Source organism: Numida meleagris, chromosome 7 (assembly GCF_002078875.1).
Source record: "Numida meleagris isolate 19003 breed g44 Domestic line chromosome 7, NumMel1.0, whole genome shotgun sequence".
Classification (NCBI taxonomy): domain Eukaryota; kingdom Metazoa; phylum Chordata; class Aves; order Galliformes; family Numididae; genus Numida; species Numida meleagris.
Window position 1 is genome coordinate 8,776,638 of NC_034415.1, and position 20,779 is coordinate 8,797,416.

At 40.9% G+C, this 20,779-nt stretch overlaps 1 protein-coding gene across 1 annotated transcript in view; it reads left to right on the forward strand.

Annotated features, from left to right (window-relative positions):
- Window positions 16,016-20,779, forward strand: part of BRINP3 (BMP/retinoic acid inducible neural specific 3) — a 188,484-nt gene continuing 183,720 nt past the window's right edge. Inside the window, exon 1 of the mRNA XM_021405499.1 lies at window positions 16,016-16,296. Within this exon, the coding sequence (XP_021261174.1) occupies window positions 16,061-16,296 (236 nt within the window). The 5' untranslated portion in view covers window positions 16,016-16,060. The remainder of the gene's footprint in view (window positions 16,297-20,779) is intronic.

The window sequence follows — 20,779 nt, forward strand, 5'->3', positions numbered from 1 at the left end:
GGCGGGCGGAAGGGCTCGGAGGAAAAGTTCGTTGCCCTCACTGATCCCCGAAGGCGCTCGGGTTGGATTGGGGGTGGGGAAGCGTGCTCCTGAAGGGATCGGAAGGGCACGGAAGGAATCCCCAGACCCCAGGACCCGCAGGCTCCGTCCTGTCGCTTGCGCTGGAGGGTGCCAGCGGCCGGGCGGGCTGCGGCTGCCGGCACCACCGGGTTCGGTACCGCCGGGCTGGGGGATGCTGTGCACCGCAGCACCGCCAGGTTCGGTACAGCCGGGTTGGGGATGCTGTGTTTGGGCTTGCTTGGGGGTAGGGAAGAGGAGTCGTCTGCACCAAACGTAAATATATACATATATATATATATATATATATATATATACACATCTACCTGCCGCTTTCCGAAGTGAAGGCTGTCTTTTGGATCAAGTAGGGACTTTACTTCGAAATAAAAATACAGAATAGGACCAAGGGGAATAAATAGTTGTTGTTAAAAAAAGGATGAGTGCCGTTATAGTGCTATTTGCGGCTGATGCTTCCAACGTTTCTGTGTCTCTAATTAAAGGCAGAGATCCACCCACATTCAATAACAGAAGGTAGGGAGGGAACATGTTAGTTCTCACGAGGAGGTATTGACCGAGCTCCATTTAACTCTGTCATTTAGCGTGCGCGATGAGCGTGTGTGTGTGTGTGTGTGTGTGTGTGTGTGTGTGTGTGTGTGTGTGAGTGTGTGTGTGTGCAGTCATGTCTCTACAGCAGTACGTGCACAGATCGCAAGGACGGTGCTCAGGGCTTGCAAGCAGGTGGAGGTGCCAGTGAGAAAGACACGAGATCTGAATTTATTGCCTGGTGGCAAGCAGAGAACCGAAAAGATCAATGCCCTCTTCAATACCGTGCTCCCGAGACTGCTTCCCTCCCCTCCTCCCCCCGCCTCCAAATTGCTGGCTGATGTCGGGAAAGGGGAAAGGGGAGTAGAAGAAAGCCCTTCAGGCGTGGGATCCAAAATCCATCCTTCTTCCAGTTCCTCTCTTCTCCCGGCAGCTGGACGGCCCCCCCGCCCCGGCTCCATCCCTCCCCGTAGCCCGTTCCCCCGCCGGGTTTCCCATTGCCGTCGGTGCCGCCCTTGCCCCCTCCCGCCCCCGCTGCCCCCCCGCCCCGGCCCCTCGCACCGGGCTGGGGCCATTAACCAAACCCTGGGCGCTTCTCCTGAATCTGCTGCTGCGGGGATCCTCCCGCACCATGCTCCTCAAGGAAAGTTTCTGTGCGTTCAGACCTCCTTCCCTCCCTAGGTATAAAGGATTACCTAGGTAAGTGCATTTCCAAAGCTCTGCCTAATTTGTCACCCCTCTTTTTGTTCTTTTTTTTTTTTTCCTCCCCGCATTAAGAACAAGCAGGAAGCCCTGGGGGTTAACTCGCTGTGGGAATAACCCGCCCGGCGAGCAGCACCTCGGCACGCCAGTTAAATGGTAGCGCGCTGCAGAAGAGATTGATGCGCCCATCAGCAGAACGCTGCCCGCGGTTCGGAGCACTCCGCACTCCCTCTGTGCCGGCAGCGGTGGGAGATGGCAGGGCAGAGAGTGCGGGCAGCGGAGTAGTTCAGATCGCGGTCACGGCGATGGATGGCAGCGGTGCCTGGGCAGTTCACGGGCAGGGTGGTGGTTCGGCAGACGGGGAGGGGGGCAACGAACCCTTGGCGTACAAACATCGAATAAATCAATGCAATTAATGTAGTCTTAATGGGCGATTGTACGCAGCGAGCGTGAGGCAGGCTTAATAGGGAAGATTCCCATTAGCCTCGGTGGTTCATTTCCAGCGTTCAGCGCTCCCAGACCAGTGGATCCCCATTGCTCACGCAGGGCTGGATGACTCGGAGAAAATGGGAATGCCAGGGAGCAGCCCGGCGGTTTTTGGCTTCGGCTCGGTTGATTCTTTTGCTTTTTGTGCAAAGGAGGGGCACCGGGTAAATACCTCCCGAGCCTCACACCCCACTCCTGTGGGAATGGTCAGAAATAGCCTTCTTCCCTTCTTTCTCTCTGCTTGTTTGTGACCGGCCTCACTGTCAGGGATTGTTGTCACCTCCTCTGTCACCTTCAGACTCTCTGAAGCTGTGTGGCTTCGGGACTCCTGCTCGGTCAGGAGCTAATTTTCCAATTCCAAATATTGGCAGTGGCAGGCGGACACCTGGGAGGGGGCTCGGAGGGAGGAAACTCCTTTAAAGAATCATGTAGGCAGCCAGCCTGCCCGCTCCTCTGCCTGGACGTAACCGTGTTCCGTTCCTCCGGATTGCTCTTGCCCCTCTCGGGGGAGGAGGCAACGAAGGGGGGGGGGGGGGGGGGAGTGCACGCCACCGCCCGCAGCTGCAGGAGGAGCTCCGGACAGAACGAGCTCCAGCAGCCGAGTGTCGGACTCAGGCTCCCGGGACCCCCCCTCGCCACATCCTCCGCGGGAGAAGGAAGTTCCCTGCGCCCACCGCCCGCCCCTTCGGGGGGGAAGAGAAAAGCGAACCCCCCGAGGACGAGGTGTGTGCCCCGCCCGGCTGGGCGGACTTGGCAAGGGAGCAGGAGAGCTCGGGCGGAAAGAGTTAATCGGGGCTGCAGGGCGCTCCAGGCGTGAGTCCTGAGCGCACCTCATAGGCGCACCAGCCAATCCCAGGCACCAGGAGCATGAACCGTATGTAGCACAGTGTAAAAAGCGAGGTAAAGAAAATAGGGTGTAAACTGTCACCATATATCGGAAAGCGGGAGACCTGATTTTTGGGGGCTACGATTCCTGTGCTACTTAGAGCTCGGCATGCATTTACAAAGGTAAGGGCTTTGTTACCAGCAATCTGTATTGTGGCTCACTCCTGGATTCAAGTGCATTTTCTGCATGGGTTTCATTAAGTGTTAAATCGTACAGTGCAGAGTGGGAAGAAGTGAAATATGCTGTGGTTTACTGTTTGAGATATTTTCTTTTTTTTTAAAGACTACATTCATTTCAAGTGGTAATAATTTCTGTTAGAGGTTAAGGAAGTGTGTGCATGTGAAGCAAAGTAAATTCGTGAGTGGCAAAGAAATGTAATGCATGTGATAAGTGAAGAATGTTCTGTGATAGCTGCATCAAAATCAGGGATGGATCCATATCAAATGAAGGCCAATGTGAGATAGACCTGATTTGGGAAAAAAAACCAGAAGGAATAATTTGGAGACATGTATCTGACAAACAAGTCTGACCAAAGAAACTAAAATAACTTATTTGCTCACATCTGACAATATTTAAATATGGCATCACAAAAGAATGCTATAAAAAGTGAAATCAAAACCTTACGGTGTGTGTTTTCAGAGACAGGTGGCTCTGACACGTTAAGTGTACGGGGATAAAGCTGGAGTGGCCCTACTTGCATTTACAAGGTGAAAGGAATAACTTCAGAGGAGCAATCCATTTAGATCTCAGTTTACAGACTGCTGTCAGTGCCCAACACGAGTAGAGCTTGCGGTTACTCGTTTTACATGTGCTCTATCAGCTTTACCATCAGACCTGGCTTTGAGAACAGAGATGTCTGATGTGTATGTCTTCTCTGCATCTAAGCATGGCAAAGAGCTGTAGTCTCAGACACTGTTGCTGTGCTAATTATCAGTTACGTAAAGAAACTACCTACAGTGTCTTGCCTTCAACCATTTTTTCTAAGTCATGTACATAATCTAAGTGAAGAAAAAAAGAAAACCAAAGAAAAAGATATGTTCTATTTTCAGTAAGCCGATCCACCTCCAGTGAGAGCTCACCTCCCCAGCAGATGCCGAGTTCACTGGAGTTGCTGTGTTTGGGGTGTTTGCTCATGAAATAATGAAACATTAACTAGGAAACGTGAAAACAAGCAGCTGAATGTTTTACAGATCTTACTGCAGAAGGCAGCATTTGTTCAACAAGCCAACAAAACAACTTGAGGATCTTCAAGTGATGTAATCGCCCTGTCTCATCTGTTCCCGTTTTTTCTACTACTGTCTGCACACTGTTGTGAAGAATTAATTACAGGAGCCTACTCATTGTTTACATCAGTGTGTGTCTGAAAAGTTCTCTAGTCGTACAGATTACTGCGATTTCGCTCCTCTCGGTCTCAGGCGGAGACTGATTTATGGGACTGAAAGAGTTGTATTTCATTTGGATTAATTTGGAATTGAGTTATCACATCTGAATGTGAGCAGTCTTGAAAATGTCCTCCTGGAGATTTTGACAAAAAAATGCAACACCTACTTAAAACTGAAGAACACTCTTTTTACCGGCAAGCTTGACTTGTGGGTGGTTTGTGAAAGTCTACATAGAAATCTGGGAGATCAGTTAATTTACCTAAGATTTCGCTTAGGAGAAAAAGGGAGTGGTGCAAGACATTAAATGATACTTTCTGGAAACATTAAGTCTTTTCTAGAGGTCATGTGCAGCTCCTTATTCCTCCCAAGGGTTTGCCTCTCTCAGAATCAGAAGTGAAGATTGATTTTTGTTGTCTTCCCTCCTGAAATATTAGCAGTCTCATTTGGGAGTGAAATCACTAGAAGTATTCTTCGACACATGGAACCAAAATACACTTTCAGATAGGCTGCATTAAAAACAAACTTGTCCTGATAGACTGCTGCAGGCTGTAACTTAGGATAGTCACTTCACGAGAATTGGCTTACTCTTCTTCTTAATCTCATCCTCTGTCCTCATAAGAGCGAGCAAGCATTTATTTATTTAATTTATTTTTAAATTGCAACCCCATTCTTGTTGTGGTATTGCTTTCCTACTGTTCAATATGTCTCCTGTTCATTGAGGGCCTGATCTCGCTCTATTAAAGGAGATCAGAGCATTGCTATTAACTTCACTGAAAGCAAGATCAATTTCCAAGATAATAATTTGGAACTAAAATGAACTTCACTTTTAGAGAAAAAAAAAAGGCAAGCTTCATGAAGCTACTTGCTGCACACAGAGTTGTACAAGGTATTGCATATCTTGACTCAGATATCATTGAAATAGTAAAGAATTGAAGCTTTTAAAATCTGATCTCATGTTTCTTTACATCTTAGTATTCTGCTGTCATTAGTAAATCAACATTTTTCTATGTAAAGCCAAAGAACATTAAGAGTTCCATTTTCTGAAGGGTTCCACTGAGCTGCAGGCATTCAGTGCATCACGACTTAAGTCATCCGACTGCTGAAACTGTAATGTGGTTACTTTGGCTTCCTAGCTCTGACACTATTAACTTACACGTAGTATAGTAACTGTGAATATTTACAGGTAGTTTTTATATACATATACACAAATGTATATAAATAAGTATAATACACCATACTTATCCATCCGTCCATCTCTCCACACATATGATATGTGTAATTGCTCTTTTGCCCTGGGTCATCCATGTGATTGATTATTAGCACAGTTGTTTTCCCATCTCCCATTGAAAGTCTCCATTTACTCTGTGTGCCACAAAATAACGAGCTGGCAAGAGGAAACAGGGACACTCTCTGTCATGTCAAAGCTTTACATATTTAGTGAGCCTTTCACAAAAGCCACAGATTTTGTTCCACCTTCAAAAGAAGATTGACCAGGCAACATCTACTGTTAGCTAAATTAATGCTATTAAACTGTAGTGGTTTCTCTAATAACGAAGTGAGATCTCAAGGCTCATCAGTCAGGTACCTTTGCTGTAGCACTCACATTAATGGCGATTAAAAAATTCTACTCATTTGCAGTAACACTTTCACTTCCACATTTACCAGCACATGATTAACGAGAAACGTGGCTTTTAGGATATTTATCATACATTACAAGTAAAGGACTTAAATCTGGGGAATCAGAGCACTAGTCTGTACCTTTAATCCCATATCGTTCATGACTGCTGAGAACTCGGCAGAGCTAATTTAGCTCTTTCAGTACTTATAAAACTATTGGAAATAACAAAAATATCTGGTTAACTGATCATGGATGACTCTAAAGTTAAATGGGATTATTAAAATCCATTATACATTCTTTCCTCTCTCTCTCCCTCCCTCTCTCCCTCTCTTCCTTCCTTCCTTCCTTCCTCACTTCCTTCCTCCCTTCCTCCCTCCCTCCCATCTTTCCTTCTTTCCACCATTACCTCTCTCTCTTTCATTTTTTTCCTATTTGAAACTCTAGTTCTAAGGAGTCTTACCTTCACAGGTGAAAAACATACTGTAAAATGGTACTGTGGGTTAAGGTGGCAGCCTAGGAATACACTTTTAATTAGCTGGCTTTCACCTAAAATGTTAATGATCCCTATTCATTAGAAGTTTGGAGGTCACGCAGAGCAAACATTTATTACAGCAAATTTTATATATATAATTTTTAGCTTAATATATAACCCTAAGGGCTAGAATTGTCATATTTTGAACATGACATTGTACATAAGAGTACTGTATAGATAGATATATGTGTACTTTGGCATCTTAACAGAGATCATGTCAGCACTATCTTACAGGAAATTCTTAGCACAGTGCAAGCAGAATGTTAGCTTTCCTCCTTTCATCCCTCCATCTTGAAATGTGTGCAGGTATACAGGACAGAGATGATACTCACCTCTGTTCTTTAAGAACATGTGGCTGCTCAGCATTTATTGGATTAATTACCTTATTCCTCAGTTTTGTAACAACATTTCTCATGAAGATGCTTCTTAATGTAAAGCAGTAATGTTTATGCAAGTTGAGACTCATCCTGCTGTCAGCCTCTGGAAATGAAGAATTTATTTCACGTAGAGCCATTAGCTGGTGATGGCCATTAGTTGATGATGTTCTCTTTGTTTAATTACTGCTCCTGTGGGAGATGAATCTGACTCATTGGCTTAAAAAAGTAAAAGCTTTAGTAACCTACTAAGAACCATTTAAGCTACATGTTAACATATGTTTATCAGGTTGATTTGCATTAGTTGGAGAAACAGTAGTGGCTTTCTTTGAAAGATATCCATAAAACAGATTAATATTTTCATGCAGGTCTATCTTGGCTAGGTAAAATCTAGAACATTTTCTCAGTCTTTCTGGAGGAAAAAAAAAGGTGAGGATGTAGTAAAGAAATCTTATATTCCTCATATCTAGAGAGATTGCACTGGTCTGTAATCTCTAATAAGAAATGTAGACAGTGTGCCCCTGTTCCGCACTGAAAAGATACTACAAGAAAGTTTAAAGCTTTTCAACATTTGCTTAACATCTTTCTATTAAATCAGAATGTGCTTTTCTATCAACTGCAACAAGAAATGGTGATAATTTCGCACCACCATGGTTTCAGACTATCACTTAGCTAAATTAAAACAGTTGGGAGATTGTAATTGGTGATGAGACTCTATAGCTCAGACTTTCTCTCCTTGTAACATAATGTTCACAAGAAAGGTATCTTTTAACAGACAGATTTTTCTTTTTTTTTTCTTTCTAATTTTGTAATTTCTTCTAAATTTGCCCCAAAAGTAACAAACAATTTTATTTTCATAATCATAATCATATTTAGGAAGAAGATTTATGAGGAAGCTTCAGTGCTGTATTTATATGAGATTGCAGGCTGCCCACTACACATGACATAATTATTACTTTTACAACCAAGCCTTGTATATTATCCATCCTGAGATGCAATTAGGTCCAGACTGACTTGCTGAAGCTCGAATCTTTGTTCAGTCAGCCATAAAGTCCCTCTCTTACTATAAAAAATTAATAGCTTTAACATGAACATTTAAGAGGATCTGGCTATTGCCCATATACTAGTTATAGGCTTAAAACATTCAGGCAAAGGGACTTAACAAAGTCATGCAACAGTTTACAGAGGGATCAGACACAGAGCTCTGGGCTCTTGAATCCTCTGAGTTCCATCTAGGTGGCACGCACAACAGGTTACACCTTTTTTTTCCAGCAAGGCTGTGGTGGCATAAATCTATTTTTTTTCCTGCTAGCGTAATGAGCTGAAGCCTGGGAATCTGAAAGGAATTTTAACCGTCCATTTACAACGGCTGAAAATCAGCTCCACCATCTGTGAAATCAGCTGTAAAATACATTACGAGCTCTGGAGCACCTTTGTCTGAAAGATCTAATAGAAAAGCAAAACAAAAACATTACTATATTATTAGATATCAACACTAAGAAACAAAATACATAAAATCATCCATTCTTATTGAAATGAATCCAGAAATGTTGTGCAAGACAAATGACATTCTATTAGATTTTTTAATGGAGATTATTTCTAACTACTGGTCTAAACTAATTTTCACATGGAAAATAAAATCAGGAAGAGTGCAAATTCTCAATCAGATGTTACTTAGCTAACATTACAGAGCAGTCTCCCATACTTGAACTAAGGCACCTACACTTACAAATTGATTTTTAGAAACCCCAAACCCATGATTTTTGTTGCAAAATCTGAAACAAGAGCAGGATTATGGATTTGGTTGGATATCTGAAGGGCTGCAAGTACATGAAACCAGGCTGTCAGCTGGATTTTTTCTGTATGTCTTCACTTCATTCAGTTGCTTCTTTGTCCCTCTTTGTCCCATATTAAGAACAGAGGGTAGCTGCAGCTCATTATTTTTTGTCTTTATCATTTTACAAACAATATTAGAGCTTCAGTAACTTCAGGGAAACTTCTGTTTTGTCCAAGACTGCCATTTTCTTTCTGGAACATTTGTTACAGAATCTTCAGAAACTTACATTTTAAGTGGGTACAAAAATAGTTGGTGACTCCATTAGTAGACTGAATGTTTTCTTTTTTACCTTATACCATTTTTGTCATCGAATTATTTGAAAGCACTCTATAGATACTAATTTGCCAGACTTCACAATACCCTCATTTCCTGATCTTACCAGGAAAAGAGATACCAGTATGGAAACTGTAATAGTAGAATGTTAAGGGACTTGTTGATGTTTTTACAGTAAAATCCGAATTACAGTTCAATACAACTTTGCTCCAAGAAGTCTCCCTTCTCTCTAAAATGCACTTTCTTCAGCTCAACAAATTGTTGGTGAGCAAAATTTCCATCTCCTTTTAGCCTTATATGAGTCCTTTTGCAGTCATCAGTGATTATTTACATTGAACCTGGTCCTCAGACTTCAAAATCTGTAATTAAAGCCCTAGTGCAGCCTGCATATAGCTGCCTCCTCCCATTTTAGAAGGCATTTAAAGATGTACTTAAGCACCAGCAGTACACATCCAACAACATCATTGCACTAGAGGACATTGAACATTTTAGGTTAAGCATCGAGTTTTAAAAATTTCTGTTAGCTGGAATACAAGTTTCTAAATATCTGTTTCCCATTAGGATTTTCTGTGAAATTCCATTAGAACAAATTCCATTTTTTTTTTTTCTGAGACCTTGTACTATTTCCATTCTTTTCATTCTATCAGGTGTTTTCATTTAAAATTTGTGGGCATTTAGGAGAATACTTAGAGGAACATGTGATGGAAGAGTGGCAAGACTGAAATGTCATGTACTATACTACACGCAAATATTTTTTGTACATGGAATAGCCTGTATACACTCGTGGAAACATAAAGGCCTAAGAAATTTTATGAATACAGTCATTCAGCCTGGAGCAGCTTTACAGCTCTGAAAGCAGCAGATTTTACTGTGGCTTCATGGCATCCTGGGTGTCTGATACTCAGGGATCAGGCGGAGTCCTGCTGAGATATTCCAGAATTTAGTATCGTTTTAGCTCCTTGTGACTGATGAATTTTATCTCCCAAGGACATCGAGAGGAACCTTCACCTAAAGATGAGGAGCTGAGATGCCATGAAGAGTGGGTGAATTTCTCTCTCTTTTTTGTGTACCTACACAATTCATTTGTTCAAGGCGCTCTCACATTCTTTCATAAGTCACGCACTGTGCAGTGCCTTTATGTGGTAGAGAAGAGCTGCCACGCTTGGTTTTTGAGAGCAGAAAGGGGGCTAAAAAGCGAGAGTATGCAGCCAGGAGCCAAGCCGTAGTCCAGGTGGGTGCAGGCCTCAGTGGAGCGTGGCCCCAAGATGTTGATGCGGGTGCACAGTGTGGGGCTGGTAGCCACACAGGGGCCCGCCAGTGGCCCAGTCAGGCATGGACAGGTGCAGCCAGGCCCAAGGTCCAGCCAGCAAGCCCAAGTGATGACACAGTGGCTGGGAACGAGGCAGGCAAACCGGCAGCCTTAGCTTGGTGGAGGGAAATCAGTAGGGGCCACTGAGGCCCACTTGTGGCCCCAGCAGCTCACTTCTTTCCCACAGAGTGCTCTCCAGTGGAGCAGCCTAACCCTTTAAGGTAGAAAACCTGAAATTGTAATTTGGGGATGCTGCCCTATTTTGTCAGCTGAAGCAGAAGGATTGGTTTGTGAAGGAGGATGAACTTAAGATTAACAGATTGAAGATGTACCTAAGGGCTTTTTACAACATTATCTGAGCAGCAAAGGAAAAAAAAAAAGGTATTTTACAAGTATCAGGCATGAAAACAATTACCTCAGCGTACCTGACAGCTGCGGTGTACTTCAAGGACTAAGGAAACTGGCACTATCTGTACAGAGATACAATAAAAATCATGTGGGTACATCCGGTTACATGCTCACACACGTTGCAAGGGTGAATTGCTGCTCATACAGAGCAAACACCAAGTCACTTTCCATTGGTAACCTTGCAACCCATGACAATCAAAACTCACATTCCAAACAGAGCTAAAATCAGATATCCCATTTGTTCTTTGTTTTGGCTTTTGGGGACATAATTACTGCAGTCTTATCCTTGTCTCAGATAGAGAGTAGAGAAGAAAGCTGAAATTCAGCAGTGGGTGAAGCTCTGTTTGAACAAAGAAAATGTGTTTTTAATAGGGTGCATGTAGTCAAAGCAAACATCAGGACCTGATATGAAGGTCCCATGTATTTTTAAGTCCAGAATTCATTTAAGGATGTTAAGTGTAGAATTATTTTCTCCTTTCAGATTTGCCAACATATCTGCTTTTGAGTCTACATTTGATGACAGTTCCTAGGCCTGGACTGAGCAACAGAAAACAAGCTGATTCAAACCCCCTCACAGAAAATCATCTGTTGACATATACGTTCTACCTAGGTGCTTTCTACTTTTGTGTCCTGGCAGCAGCTGTATCTTGAACCTCATGTGTATCAGATCTCGTGGCAGACAGAGCTATTCATCCTTTAATTCCCCAAACCCTATTCTGTTTTTTGTTCTCCAAATGTACATCCTGCCTTTCTTGTCACTGCACTGTCCTTTTGGTGGTTGAAAGCTAACATGTGAAAGCTAACCACTGTCAAATGGCTGCTTACAAGAGCAAGACAAAACTTCATTTCACGTGTCTTTTCACTATCCTTCAGAAAATTTAGCCTGGGAGAGTTTTATTCTATGGATTTGGATATATCTGTTTGAAGAAGAAGATCCATGTGATGGCTGAGAGCAGGGCGTAGCACATCCCCTGCTTTTTCCTCCTCCTGTATAGCCCATACACATTCCAGCACTTTGCTCTTTTCTTCCATGGCACATCATCAGCTTCTTGGCTGTTTTATTTACACTGGACTGTGTGAAAATTTCAAGAACAAGCACATCCCCAGATCTCATTCATTAACACTGTTAGTGTGCCAAAAGTTGAGGACAAGATCATCTCCACAATTCAGATGAAGAAGTGAAAATGCAGGGTCATCAACTGATCAGCTTGTGGTCTTCTAATAATAAGAGACTCAGAGAGTTGTTGTTTTTGCTATTGTTTTTAAAGGGAAATGTATTTGTCAATTATTATGTTGCTTAATTCAAAGAAAACTAGGTTTCTGATTTGCATTTGAAAACACTGTCTTGGAGACATTAAGCTTTCTAATGCTTGTGGAGAGATGACCATCTTTTTCATGATAAGCTATTGGTTTACTTTAAAAGGACATATCTGAGAATAACAAACCTGAACATTTTACCATTAAGTAATTTTTTATCCAGGAGAGTCCTTCCAGCATAGAGGGACATCATCCTTCCATGGGAGAACTGGGTTGTTTCACTGTTTTCATGGAATTCTAAATTCTAATTCTAAACCAAAGGGTTTTAGAGATACCCTGGTCTTTGGCCTTTCCACTGTCAGAGGGACGCTTCAGTAAGAAGCAAAGAGAATGATGGAGACAACACTGCATTCATTTTTCTGATGCTGACAGAGGTTGGCCAAGCATTGTTCCATGTGCAACAGGGGAAAGGATATCTCAGGCTATGTCCATAGCACTTGGTCCATATTACTGTGTGTAGTTTAGTGTACATGATTTATCAGTTCAGGGCCTTTATACAAGAGAGCTCAACTCAGAAATAAAGCAAACACTTAAATTTTGAACTGTTTTAGGTGCAGTAGTTTAGTGGGTTTATACACCACTCCTATGCACTTATATACCATTTCTAATGTTAGAAGAATTTTCCTGAAAGAAAAAGAAGATAAATTTGCTGCATTTTACCATAGAATAGAGAACAAAAAGATTACAGATTTCCTGTGGTCTTGCTGCCAGGTGAAGCCTGGTGACGTTAGGCCCAGTGGTCACATTTGCTTTGCACTTGCCAGGACGACATTCTTAGCTGGAATTAATGCATAGATTCTGCCAGTCCTCAGCACCCTTTACATGAAACCTAAGGTGTAGCTTTCCCAGAAGTGTTTCCAGAAGTGACCCAGTCAAATTCATTTTGCATTAATGCCAGTGAGGATAATAGATTTCTAATAGATTTCTAAAAAATTATTCTTCTTGAGTTTAATATAACTGCAGAATTTAGAAGAGGAAAGGATGAAGACTTATAAGCATTTACAAGTAGTAGTTGGGTGAAACCCTGGGGATAGCAGAAAGTAATTTGGCTGTGTACCTATGCTTGATAATTGTCCTCTAAGCTAGCGCTTTAAAGTGGCAGCATGTTGATATGCCAGTTTTATTTGAAGCGTCTTCTTTACAGAGTGTCTCTTCCACTCTGAAATCCACCACCTCAGTTACTTAACAGGCGCTCGTTTAGTTTTCAGTTCTCACAGCCCACCCTGAAAACAGCAGGTGCTCTCCTGCAAATTTAATTCAGATCGTTCCTCCCTGGAGCTCTGCGGTGGCTGTTCTAACTACAACCTTTGTATGTTCCACATGCCTATATTTGAAAATTGTTTTCGAGGCATTTGAATTTGTTGGCGAATTCGAGTATTTAAAATCTTGAGAGATCTTGCACAATGTAACCTAAGGAAAATACCTTACGCTGAGATTTTCAAAGTTGGCTTTTAATACAGAGTACATATTTAAATCCCTTTGGCAGCTTACAAAATCTTAGCCTCGGTATTTTCATGCTTCAGTTTCCTGTTAGTTAAACTGAGGTAAAAATTTATCTCTCAAGGGTGTTCTGAGAATTCATGATATGCAGACAGTTTCTACAATGACTGGGCAATATGCACAAGTGGATAAGTATCAGTTAGAAACACACGCATTGTTTTACTCTCCCCAGTGACTAGCTGTATATTTAAGCTCTTTTGGAAAAGGTCCACATATATTTTTTTATACAAGGAGATAATTTTTTTCTGTCACTACGCAGGTTCTCTAAAGGTGTTTTGCTGGTGGTAAATTTATGACACAGCATGAAGTGTAGCGTTCAGGCTAATATAGAGCAGAGCTCTTCACTATTCCTTTGGATGTAGGAAGATGCTACATATACAAAGCAATTCATTTTTCAGTCTCAGTATTATCATTTTAAATTCAAAAGGAGCTCAATTAGTCATCATAACAATTTAATGCCCTGTAACACTTCAGCGTTAATAAGGACCCAAAAGAGTAAACTCTTATCTCTTGTACATTAAACATTATAGGATTGTTTTTTTTTCAATTGAAAAGTTAATTTAGAAAACATGGAACATTGTCTTAGCTCTCAATCTGATTACAACGTTAGGTGTAAAAAATTACAATTCTCATTATGCCCTTTAGAACTGCAGATAATGTACAGAAATTATGCCCAGAGTCTTTCTAGTCTGTTAAGAGGTTGAAAGAGGGGGATGGGTTTGCTGTGCAATATATTTTTTCCTGTTTATAGGAATATGTTGGCAGGAGGGAGAAGGTGCATGTTAACTCTTTTGTGATGCTAAAGCGTGTCTGGCCTGTCTGGAACTGACTAGCTTGGCTTCTTCATTCATTATGAGCTAATTCTTATCAGGAAATGGCAATCAAATAATCACAATGGCTTTTATGTCCCTGGAGAGCCAACTATTGCTTTTCTGTTTTGCTTCAGATTTGTGCACGCTTGTTCATACAATGTCATGAAGTTTGCACAGCAGTGTAACCTCACATAAATAAACACCAGTCTGTGAGAGAAAAAAACACCAGTCTAGAGAGAAGACGTTGGAACTTCGCAAAGCATTCACAGATCTGCGGGGTTTTTTGCATGTAAATGATTGCTTGAGAGTACAAATAAAAGTTAAGAGAGTTCTTCGCTGCAGAAGCTCATTTCAAAAGGATTTATAAAATTAATGCAGTCTGTGTTTTATGATCATAAACTACCACGATTACAACTCGGTGCTCTGACATATGTTCAGTGTGAAATATGTGAATAGTCTTTTCTCAGTGAGATTACTTACGCATTTAATGTTTTCAGGATTAGGTCAAAATCACATTTTACAAACATTTACATTTGTGCTAAGAAAACAATAAACTTTCTCTGGTTGAATAGATAATTATGACATTCTAAGACTGTAAATTCCTGTTGGTCCAAATGAACTTCTCTTTTGGAAGCAGTTTGCATCCTGCAGCAGATATGTTTATAATCTATACTAAAGACTCTTTAGAATATTAATGTTTAGAAAATATGGAAAGAGCGTGTTTATTCAGCTACCACATTTTCATTATAGTGGATGGGTGTTAAAGAGTGTGTATTTGCAGTACGGTTCTTCAGAACCAGCCTTTATTTGGGATACACTTGAAAATTAAATTACTGATGGAGACAAAAAAGTTCCTTCTGAATAAAAAAAACTCATAGCAGGGGGCACAGTAAAAACGTCATAATGAATGCTGTTTTATTTGACTGTGAATTAAAAATTGTTTTTCATGAGCACATATTCACATTATTTCATCAGCTAGAAAAATGAAAGCCTTCACATTAGCATATTCTGCTTAATTCTGTGTTGCTTTATCTTACACTGAAAATCAAAATGGATTGTTTCTATATATTTCAGTATTTCTGTGAGTTCATGCTCTTGAATAGATATTTTCACAAAATCTGAGCAAGATGAAGAATCATTATTCCATTTCATAGCTATGGGGCTGAGGTATAGGAAGAAACTGTGGCTTGTCTTCACTGAATTCTTAAATGACGCTATGATTGATTATTGATTTTTAATTGGACACCCAAACAATTCTTTAGGCTCAACCTTAATAGCATTTCTAGATTGATCCATTCAATTGGAGTGAATTGGACTGCAGGTCAAGTGCTGCTGTTAGGGATACTTAAAATTGCAACATCTGAAGTCTGTATAGCTCATTGAACTCATCCCTCTGGGTTGCTCCAGTACAGTTGAATACTGTTACTCTTTGTCCGGCTATGTTGGTTGGAACAGGACAACTTGGTTCTGTTAACTAAGTATGTAGTGAAGGCAAGCCATTAAGTGACTTTTCCAAGGACAAAAAAAGAAAGCAGGCTGGCTCTTCTGAATCTCACCTGTTTTCTCTCCAGTAGGTGAACTGATATCTTAATGCACAGACATTGCTGAACGCTTTTGAACTGATGCTAAAAGGCAATAATTCTTCTGTTGTGTATTTTTCATTAATGACCAGCGTTACGGGGGAGGGAAAAAAAAAGAAAAAAAGAAAAAACAACAATCCCTCCCATGACAATTTGTGAAGGTTTCCCTTCAACAGTAAATATTATCGCTGATGATGTTAATGAAGACATTAGTTTCACAGCATTTGAAGTACTGAAACACTCCAATGTTAACTAGCCTAGTGGGGTTTATGCTAATGTAAAATGTAATAAAGTAGAGGCCACTATCTCTTTAAGCTGAAAGAAAGGAAACTTGTTTCTGCTTCCAAGGGATGCCTAGTGTGTGCTTATCTAATTGACTGTGTATTTTGTCTAGGTGTTGAGGGAAAGCTAAGAGAATGAAGGCTCTAAGTCCCCAGTGGAAGCATGATATGGCGATGCAGTGCTGGTGCTGAATTGTTCTCTCTGATGGCTCTATGGGAGTGGATAGCACTGAGTCTTCATTGCTGGGTTTTAGCAGTTGCTGCTGTTTCGGATCAGCATGCCACAAGCCCCTTCGACTGGCTCCTCTCTGATAAGGGACCCTTCCATCGTTCACAGGAATACACAGATTTTGTGGACAGAAGTCGACAGGGATTTAGCACAAGATACAAGATTTACAGGTATGAAGCAAAGGGAAAGCAATTGCAGAGAAACCATCCTTAGAAGTTGTAAATTACCAACAGCTCTTTCCTTAAGGGAAAGTTTCACATGTGGGAACAAATCCATAGACAAAACTCATTGCTGAAATATATGCAAGGCCATATATGCACTGTGCACTATGGAAATGCCTGCTTGTGTTGTTTCTGTTTTGTATAAAGAAATGTTGGTAACTGATTGTGTTGCTTTGGAGAATGCTGGTGTTTACTATCTACCTCTAGTCTGCCCTGGTGGCATACTGAAAAATGTCCTTAGGTATTCTGAGGTATTCAGACACTTTCTCTGGGGTTACTGTGGGACACTCTTGTTTCTGCAGAAAGATCCAGTTCAATTGCTTTTCAGTGCTGCTCATCAAGATGGAAGCTGAGACTTTAAGAATGAAATTGTGGCTTCACAGATACTACTGGCAAAGCATTGGCTTCACTGTGCAAATAAGGGCATTTCAAATGTTACTCAAATGTTTTTTATGGTAGTTTATACCAGTGTTTTGAGAAGTAGCTTTCTCATCCATGATGGACTGAGCTCTACCAGCCTGTTTATTTTAATGGCAGCCGAAGGTATTTGTTCCATCAGGAACCTCATCATTAGCCTGGCCCAAGTCAGACAGAGTGAGGAAAGAGGAAACAACAGGGGAAGACTTCAAAAGTATAGGCCTACTTTACAATTTATACCTGGGTATAGAATTGCTTTCATGGTACATTTGGAAGCTGTTGGTTTCCAGTCTTTTGAGACAGCACTGATGAAATATCTTGTTAATCATTTGAGAGGCATTGAAGAGGCATAACTCGGGAAAACCTCATAGGTTTACCAAGGACACCAGAATGAAAAAGGGAATTCAGTTTAATGGTAGTGAGCGAATGGCAAATAGACAGGAGGAGAAAATAAGATCTGAGAGAATGAGTCTACAAGCAGAGATCTTTTTTGCCTCTTGTTGTCATAGATCCTTCCTGGAAGCAAAGAGAAAAAGGCCATAGTGATGCAATACAGGACAGATGGTTACCATCTCTAATAACTCTCCAGCCTATCAACACAGACCATTTTGGGTGGAACAATACCTGCTGATTTCATTTGAAACAATGAAACAGTGTGCAGTTTTTATGCCTACTTTAAACTGTTATTCCATAGAGGTATGCAGTTCTTTAGAAGAAGGAAAGAGTGATATATGCTTTCATGTTCATGCTGTTTTTTAGTTCAGTGGCCAGTGCCCTGTGACAAATCTGCTGGTCTCAATACATTAAGCTTTTATTGTTAAGGAACTTGCTTTGTGTTTCTTTGCTGAATGCATGCAGTAGAGGGCACTCTGTTGCAGGTCAATTTTGCAATGGGCTCCTTTGCCACATGCAGAGAAATTAAACACATTTTGAAAAGAACATGTGATTTGGAAATATGCTTGATGAAGTGGCTTGTCTTAACAGAACAGCATTGCCCAATATTTACTGCATTTTAAAAGCCAGCTGTCAGGACCGATAATGTAAAGCCAATAATGCAGAGACTGAGATAGCATATTTTATTCCTATAATTCTGTATTAGTCAACACCGAACCCAAATTATCTCGCTAAAAACAAGAAAGATGGAATAGTATTTCATTTCAGTTCTTTCAATCACATATTTGAGATTTTTTTCTCTTCTGAGTCATCATTACAGAAACATTGTTAGGTTTCACAGATCTGCAGTCATATCTCTGATATTCGTTTGGGTTTGTGCATGGGTTTTAATTGACTGTAATTTACACAAATCCACAAAAAGAGTGTTGCTTGTGTTTATTTCTATCCTCTGCCCATTCCCTTCAAGAAATGAGACGGAAAGAGGCCATAAGCTACCTGAATCAACAGAAAAACTGCATTTTTGTTTTATTTAGTCCTCCAAATATGAACCTTACTGATAAGTTGCCCTATAAAATACAGTCCCGTTAGCAAGGAATGCAGAACATGGTGACCTTGTTATGAACCACACGCTGTAAATTTAATCCCTGTTGCTTGTCTGTGAGCTTTCTCGGGCCAAAGAATCTGGAGTCTAATTGGTTTGTTCATTTCCTCACCTATCTTTTACCTAATGAAAACGATCCCTCAGGGACACAATCCTGATTAAAATGGAGAAGTAAGGAAGGAGAAGAAAGAGGGGAAAACACAGGCCTGCATTGACTCAGCTGAATTATATGGCCAAGAAAAAAAGATGTCCCCCCAACCAGTGCTGACAGGACAGCCTCCTTTCCCTTTGTTCTTCTCTCCATCCCTGCAAGCCTGCTTCTGCTTTACCAGTGCTGTCATTTGTATGGCAGGAGACCGACTATGCATGTATGCTTCTTTCTTTCCAAAATGTTCAGCAGCCTTAATTATTTTCACTTCCTACATTGTATAATAAGCTTGCCTTTTAAACTGATAAAACCCAACTTTAAGACCAAAAAACTTATGAATACATATCATTATATATACTCCATGCCTAGCATTTCTGTTCTCGTTGAAGTCCAAAAGCCATTGCTTTGTAACCACACTATAAGCAGCTGCACATGTGCAGGTTGGTACTGAGAGAATGTACTTATTAATTGAGCACAATTTCTTTTGTGAGGCCTTAATTTAAGCATTTGCAGTTCTCTCAAGATAAAATTACACTTCACCTTATCTTCCTATAGGGCTTTCGGACCATAAAACAAGAATTTGAGAAAAACAACTGATGTATAAGTTTTGGGAGAGAAGCAGTAAAAAAAATCTACTCTCACTGCATTAAAAGTCAGTTACGACCATGGGTAAACAAGCTGGTCTTGTAGAGTTCTGTGCTCCTCAAGGAGAGGAAGTTTCAGTGCTACAGGATACAGGTGAAAGAGACAAAAATATATGTAATAACATTTCAACCAGGTTTTGCAGAACACTAAATAATTGCAGCTGATGTCTCCAACATTGGTACAAGTTGGGAGAGGTAAGTTGATTATGTTGATTCGGTGGCAGAGTAATATTCCTATAATTTTTCATAGGAAATATCCTTCTGCAGGCAATTTAATAATTGTCACAGTTTATGGTGACATTCATTGCCAGTGTTATATGAAATGTCAGAGAAACACCTGGATAGTTGTTCAAAACCTCTAAATTAGTGGAAGTGCTGCTGTGTCTGTGGAAGGTGTTTATTTCATAGAAGCTGGTTTGTGTAGTTAATAACAGCAAATATGAGGCCTGCTCCAAAAGTAATGCCTTCTATTTTTATGATGCTGGCCCATGTCATCAGAGGGGGATGTTGGTGGTGCGGCAGTAGAAGTTGAACCTTCCCACCAGTATCCCGTTACATTTTGTTGCCATATGACAGAAAGCAGCAGAGGGGCAGTCTGATAGAATGGTGTCTGATGTGACTGTGTGTATGAAGGAAAGGTATGGTATGGAATTGAATCCCCTCTTCCAAAAAAAGGGCACCCATTGATGTTCATTGATGCATGCTGAACGTGGATGGAGACCAAATGGTGGATGTGAGCACAGTGAGGCAATGGGTGGTGCGTTTCAGCACTGGTGACAGTGGGTCACCTCTGCTGGTGCAGATTTTGATGGGCGCAGCATGCAGGCTCTTGTTCATTGCTGGCAAAAATGCATAACTAACAGTGGTGGCTGTGTCGAAAAACTATGTTTTGTAGCTGAGAATTTGCTCTACTGAACAGTGTTATTGTGCTCTTTGTCCCTGTTGTAATTTCCACAGAAATAAATAGGAGGCATTACTTTCAGAGCAACCTGTGTATTTTGGCAAGGAAACTTGAGTTGGTAATTTGTTATTTAATACACAATAGGAATACCGTGCTGCTTATGTAAATCAGCTACATGGACAAAGGAGTTTAAATCCAGACAGAACAAGACAAGAGGTTACCAGGATGGAAAGAGTGATTGTGAAATTATGCAAAGAATCTACATTGTGTCAGAAGAAGTAATTTCTACAGGGATATGGAAGTATTTATGCTATCAGATAGGGTCCTGAGGAAATTTTCTCAGTAATATTGTGTGGTTTTGTTAAAGAAAAATGATTTAAAATCTGAAATAGATGTGAAAAGTCAGGGAAAAGAATCTGAAAAAATTTTGTGTATATGGGGGCTGGGGAAGAGGAGAGATACAGAGAGAGGGAGAGACGGGGAGAGATGAAAGAGATTACAATTCCTATTAGTGTACATATCATAGAGTGATAAGAACTATTTCAACCGAAAGCTGTTAGAAAACCAGATAGGTATAAACTTGCTACAGATAAATGTAGGCTGACAACTTAGAATATGTTTCTAATCATCAGAATAAAACAGTTTTGGGAAAAATTGCATTACAAAGCCTAATGGAAAAGGGGAAAATATAAGACATGGGGCTTTTGATGGTGGACTAGATTTTTGTAACCACTGAAATCCATTTCAGTTAAGTATTCCTAAGAAGTGTAGAGTATCAGCATGCAGAGGGAGAAAAATTGTGCCTTAAAGAATGGAGTAACTCAATA